At 32.6% G+C, this 6,356-nt stretch overlaps 1 protein-coding gene across 1 annotated transcript; it reads left to right on the plus strand.

Annotated features, from left to right (window-relative positions):
- Nucleotides 1-223: 223 nt before the first annotated feature.
- LOC110608330 (NAC domain-containing protein 1-like) lies at nt 224-2,088 on the plus strand. Its single transcript, XM_043960675.1, has 3 exons — nt 224-449; nt 548-858; nt 1,279-2,088. Exons 1-3 carry the CDS (start codon nt 224-226, stop codon nt 2,086-2,088), a joined length of 1,347 nt encoding a protein of 448 aa, XP_043816610.1.
- The last annotated feature ends 4,268 nt before the right edge of the window (nt 2,089-6,356 follow it).

A 6,356-nucleotide genomic window follows, 5' to 3' on the forward strand; every position in this document is an offset into this window, starting at 1 on the left:
AACTATTAACTAACCACATATTCACAACTCTACATTATTTCAAAATCGTTTTCCTAATCTAATTACACTTCCTCATGAATATTTCCATTAAGAGAAGGAAACCTAATTTTTCTGAGTAATGGTCTGAAAAAATGGACACAAACATATAAATATTTCAACACCCACACATAACACATACGTTCATCAAAAACCCTTCTCTGATTTTCTGTTTGGTGTCAATCTAATGGAACAAAATCAGAACAAGAACAAAGGAGTTGCTGCAGATTGCAGTACTAGTAGCGATGACGTTGAGAGATATTTCAACTCGTTGCCTGTTGGGTATCGATTCGCTCCTAGTGATGATGAGCTGATTCGTTATTATTTACTGAGAAAGATCAACAATGAACACTTGCCTCCTAATAGAATTCATGTAGTTGATTTATATAACTATAGCCCTCAACAGCTCGCAGGTACGTCGTATTAATTTTGCATGCACGCACATGCATGTCCTTCTTCTTCTTCAATAATGTAATTTTTTTTTTTTTGGGTTTTCTTTGTTTTGCTGCAGAAACCTATAAACTGAATAGAGAAAGAGAAAGCCAGTGGTATTTTTTCACGAGTAGGGAGAAAAAGTACCCGAATGGATCTAGACCGAAACGAAACGCAGGGGAATTAGGATATTGGAAGGCCACAGGAACTGATAAAGCAATCCTAGATGGAAAAAAACCTCTGGGATTCAGAAAGTCTTTGGACTATTATGAGGGGAGGCAGCGTGATGGAACCAAAACCAACTGGAAGATGCATGAATATCTTCTTCATCAAAGCCTTGTTCCTTCAGGCGCTACGGCCAGAGGCAAAAACCCACTGCAGCCTAAGCAGGTATTCATAATTTTTTTTCTATAAAAAATTTATTATTTAGTTCATTTCATTAGTTTGTCCATCATTTAACTTTTATTATTTGTTATCAGAAAACCCATTATTAGTAAAAAAAAAAATTATTTAATATTTTAGTATCAAGAGAATTTAAGACTTTTAATGGTTAAAATTAAATTAATAGAGTGATTAATTATTAAATTTCTTTTAAATTTTAAAGATGTTTTAATATGTTTTTTATTCATTGATTAATTAATGAATTTGGGTAATCAGTTAATTTTTTATATTATATAAATATTTTAATAGATTTCTTAAAAAATTCAATAACTATTGATGAATTATATAACTATTTTCTATTATAACTATAAAATTATGTTAACTAGAAAAAATAATAATTTTTATGCGTTTATATATTTTTTGGGTCAGTTAGATGAATGGGTTCTCTGCAAGATCTACAACAACAAAGCAGAAGGCAAGAAAAATAAGAACGATGAAGATGGAGAAACTGTAAATGCAGAAACAGAAATTCCACATGCTGATGATTCCACTGCACAGCCTCTACCGTGTGATAATTCTTTGATGATTTCCGAAGAATACGAGAATACTTATGGGTCTTATTTGCTTCCTCCTCTTTCTTCTGATCCTTCTCAGCCAATTTTGAATAACATGGACTATAATCCTCCACGAAATCCTCTACCAATGGACAACACATTCAATAATAAATTTGCCTATAATGTACAACCAATCCAAACCTATTACCCTCCTTCTCATTATAGCAACGGCTTTCAACCCATGTATGGATGTGGAGATCAAGTTTCTGATATTAACTGCATGGAGACGGCCACCATGAATGATCATCTTTTACCTCCAGCTGAGGAACCCTTCTATGGACGTGGGGATCAAGTTTGGGATATTAACTGCTTGCAGACGGCCGCCATAAATGATAATCTTTATGTGCCAGCTGAGGAACCCGTATTTGAATGTGGAAATCAAGTTTCTGATAATAACTACATGGTGACGGCCGACAAGAATGGTTATCTTTTAGTGATAGCTGAGGAACCAAATCCTTTGCTCGAACCTGCAGCTGTTGAGAAAAGTACTAGAGAATTTGATGCTCAACCTAGCTCTTCAAATCAGCCTATGCCTGTTGAAGGAGCTTATGATCATGCATCTTCAGTGCACAGGGAGGAGGAGAGGCAGAGCTCCCTGTTTGATATGCTGCAATATTTTAGCTAAATTTTGTAAACCATGGATTTTGCTTTCTATTTTTTGACGTCAAAATGTTTTTTTTTTTAATACAAAGAATTATAAGCTTTTCTTATTTTTTTATTTCAGGATCTGATATTTACTTTGTGATAGAGTGATACAAAACAAAGTCAATATCAGATCCTAAAATTAAAAATACTTGAAATTATAAAGCACTCTTTTATAATTTTGAAAGCAATAAAGTCTTGAGTATTTTAGCTATTTATACATGTACAAAAAATTATAATGAATATTATTTCAGTTTTTTTGTCTTGGAATTTGTTGCCAAGCAATATGGCAGAAGAAGAGTTTGGGTTGCCAAGCAAAGGGCCTCTTACTTTGTTCATTGTCTTTCAATCTCCAACATATAGAAATAAGCAATCAACTACCAATTTGCAGCTTTTGAAAAGTTACAATTAGATTCAAGTATAATGCATAGAGATTGACAAGAATTCTCAATTTTAAAATTAAAAATTTTGTAAAAATTTAACAAATAAAAAAGTTCAACTCTTTTAACTTGAGTATAATTTTATAAAAACTTATTTAAATTATTTTTTTAAATGAATCATACCAACATATTAAACGAGAGATTCGTGATTAATTTTTATTTTTATGAAAATTAATTTTTGTAATCGAAATAGTGTATAAAACACTTAAGATGCCTTATTTTTTTTTCTCCAGTAGCCTGATAGGCCAAATTATAGTCATATCATTTACTATCTAACCCTAATGATTTTTTTTTTTTTATTTTGTTACTAATGCACACATAACAATACTCCATTGGCTTGAATTCCATGTTAAATATTAACACCTAAAATTATGAAAGAAATTAATTAAATTAAATTTTTAATTCCAAATGAAGTGTTAAAATAACGAAAAATAACGGTTAGTAAACAATGATAAGATGCATTTGCCACAATTCCCAGCAAGGCAGGTGATTTGTAGACGCGTAGGCACGCAGAAAAATATCAAGTGCAATCTTAATTGATTATGCAAATACACTCTGGATAATAAAATACATCAACAATGATGACCTAACAATTTGGAAACACAAATATTTAAAAAAAAACAGAGAGAAAGAAAGGAAAGGAAAAGGAATTGAATCAATTGCTGCCTTTCCTGAACTATCAGACTCTAAAAAATATTTAAAAATTTTAATTATTTTAATTTAATTTTATTTTAATAAAAAAATTAATAAAATCGAATTGAACCGATTAGTGAAAATAATATATTGTTTTTAATAATATAGAGATTATACTATAATTAAAATTAAAATATTTTAATTAAATTTTAAAATATTAAAAATAAAGTGTAAAAAATAAAATATTCAACCAATTTAATTAAATTAATTTTTATTTAAAATTAATTTAATTTAATATTTTAAAACATTAATTTTTAATTTATTCAGTTTGATACAATTTCACGGCAAAAATTACACTATCTGCACTAATATGACAATTTCATGAGTTTTGGACATTGATATTAAATTAAGATATTCAAAAACAAAAATCAGCAGCACTTCTATTTGATACCAGAAAAGTTTTTTTTATAACCCAATAAAATTAAAGGGAAAATAACATTCCTAAAATTTTCATTTATTGAATTTCATCAATCAAATTCTCAAACAAACATGTATACATTTCACAAAACATCTCAGCATCAACAAATAATCAAAGAGGAGAATGAATAAAAAAAAAGAAACAAATTTCTAAAGAGAAAAAAACTGAAATTTAATTATATTAAAAATTAAGTATTAAAATATAATTTATTTTAAAAATACCTCTTTCCAACATTTTTGCACATATATAAATTGCTAAAATAGTTTGAAAATTATAAAAAAAACTTATTTTTAATTTCAAAATATAAGATTGACTTTATAATAAAATAGTATATATTAGAGATAAGGGTTGATTGTTAATATTGATAGCTGTACAGATAGATATTGTTATATTTAAACTTGTAATTCTGGTAGAATAGATAACAACACTCACGTGTATACTCTGTATAAATAGATACAAGTTATGTTAATAAAGATTGAGCCTTACAGAATTGTCATGGTATCAGAGCCTTAATTAGGTTTAACAACCATGGGTGATACATCGCCAAAAGATCAGAGTCCTGTCAAATTCCCTTCTGCTTCTTCGTCTTCTTCTTCTTCTTCGATTCTTGCTTCCTTGTCTTCTGTCCCTAATGTTAGTAATCAACTCTCTGTTAAACTAAATTCCACCAATTATATTTTGTGGAAGACTCAGATGTTGCCGATTTTGAGGGGTTATAATTTGGAGAACCATATTGATAAGAATTTTACGCCGCCACCTTCTACTATCAATGATCAGTCAAATCCAGAGTTTACTACGTGGTATTTTGAAGATCAAATTGTGTTGGGTTGGATTAATTCTTCTTTATCAGAATCTATGTTGGCAGATGTTGTTGGAGTTTCATCTGCGTTGGAAGCTTGGACGTGTTTAGAAGCATCGTTTGCTGCTGGTTGTCGAACCCAAACTCGACATCTGAAGAGTGCGATTCATCACTTACAGCGCAATAATACTGAATCTATTGAGGCTTATTTGCTTCGTGCTCGAACGTTGTTGAATCAGCTTCGTGCTCTTCAAGGAACTATGGCAGATGAGGACTTTGTTGGTGCTATTCTTGATGGGCTCGGACAAGATTATCGCCCTTTTACTAGATCGATTGAAGCTCGGCTGCAACCTGTTTCATTCAATGAGCTTCAGGGACTATTGCTTTCTGAAGAACAACAACTTCAAAAGTTTGATGCTACTGTTCACATGTCTCCTGCTACTGCTCTCTATAGCAGTCGAGATACTTCTGGAAATCGTCAACAGTCTGGACATCGTGGCAGAGGTGGACGGTCTGGGCGTGGTGGAGGTGGACGCTATTATGGTGGTGGTCGATCTTCGGGTAGTGGTCGCATGTCTGATTTCAGTCAATCTGATTCTTTTTCGAAGAACTCCACATCTGCTGGGTCTGTTATTTGTTACAATTGTAACGGTACTGGCCATATGTCTCGTCAATGTCCCAGTCCGCGAAAGACGCCTCAAGCTCATCATGTTGCACCAAGCTCACAGGCGGCTCAGCCATGGATTGTTGATTCTGGTGCTACACATCATCTTACAGGAGCACTGAATAACTTATCGATTGACGCAGAGTACACTGGTCCTGATGAGGTTATGGTGAGCAATGGTAATTCTATTCCTATTTCACATGTTGGCAACACTGTTTTGTGTGACAATTCTAGGTTTCGCTTGAACCATATTTTATATTCGTCTCAATCACCGTTTAGTTTACTCTCTGCGAATTCCTTTGCACGTGATAATTGTGTCTCACTCGAATTATTTCCTGATTATTTTCTTGTTAAGGATATCCGCACGAGGAGAGTTCTTCACAAAGGCCCAGTTGATCGTGGTTTATACAAGTTCTTCCCTGTCACGAGTTCATTTATTTCTGCTCATCATGTTTCTTTCCGTTGTTGGCATTCTAGATTGGGTCATGCCCATGATAAAGCTGTTATTTCTACTTTGAAATCAAATAATATTGCTTGTTCCGTTAATAAAAATTCTTTGTGTTCAGCTTGTTGCGTTTCTAAATCTCATCGGTTACCTTACTCTTCTTCTAATTATGTCGCTTCAGCTCCTCTTGAGTTAATATGTTCTGATGTGTGGGGACCTGCTCCAGTTGTTTCTTCTAATGGTAATCGGTATTATGTTCTATTCTACGATCATTTTAGTAAATATTCCTGGATTTATTGTTTAGAACACAAGTCAGATGTTTATGCGACCTTCGTTAAGTTTAAAGCTTTTGTTGAGAAATTTTTTGATTCAAAGATTAAAATTTTTCAATGTGATTGGGGTGGTGAGTTTAGGTCGTTGGTTCCTTTTCTGTCTGACAATGGTATTTCGTTGAGAGTGTCTTGTCCTCATACTCCACAACAAAATGGGTGTGTTGAGCGTAAACATCGTCATGTGGTTGAGACAGGTCTTGCTTTACTTAATCATGCTTCTGTTCCTCTTCAATTTTGGGATTATGCTTTTGAGACTGCTGTATATGCGATTAATAGACTTGTCACACCTTTATTGCCTAACATGTCACCATTTGCTCGGTTGTTTGGAAAACAACCAAATTTACATGCTTTGAGGACTTTTGGTTGTATTTGTTATCCTTTTACTCGACCCTACAATAAAAATAAACTGGAAAATCGGTCTGTTATGTGCTTGTTTGTTGGCTATAGCACTATACACAAA

This window comes from Manihot esculenta, chromosome 10, assembly GCF_001659605.2.
Source record: "Manihot esculenta cultivar AM560-2 chromosome 10, M.esculenta_v8, whole genome shotgun sequence".
In the NCBI taxonomy this organism is placed as follows: domain Eukaryota; kingdom Viridiplantae; phylum Streptophyta; class Magnoliopsida; order Malpighiales; family Euphorbiaceae; genus Manihot; species Manihot esculenta.

Coding starts and splice junctions, on each gene's coding strand:
- LOC110608330 (XM_043960675.1), top strand. CDS start 224: ATGGAACAAAATCAGAACAAGAACAAAGGAGTTGCTGCAGATTGCAGT. Junction 450..547: donor TAGCCCTCAACAGCTCGCAG/GTACGTCGTATT, acceptor GTTTTGCTGCAG/AAACCTATAAACTGAATAGA. Junction 859..1,278: donor ACCCACTGCAGCCTAAGCAG/GTATTCATAATT, acceptor TTTTTGGGTCAG/TTAGATGAATGGGTTCTCTG.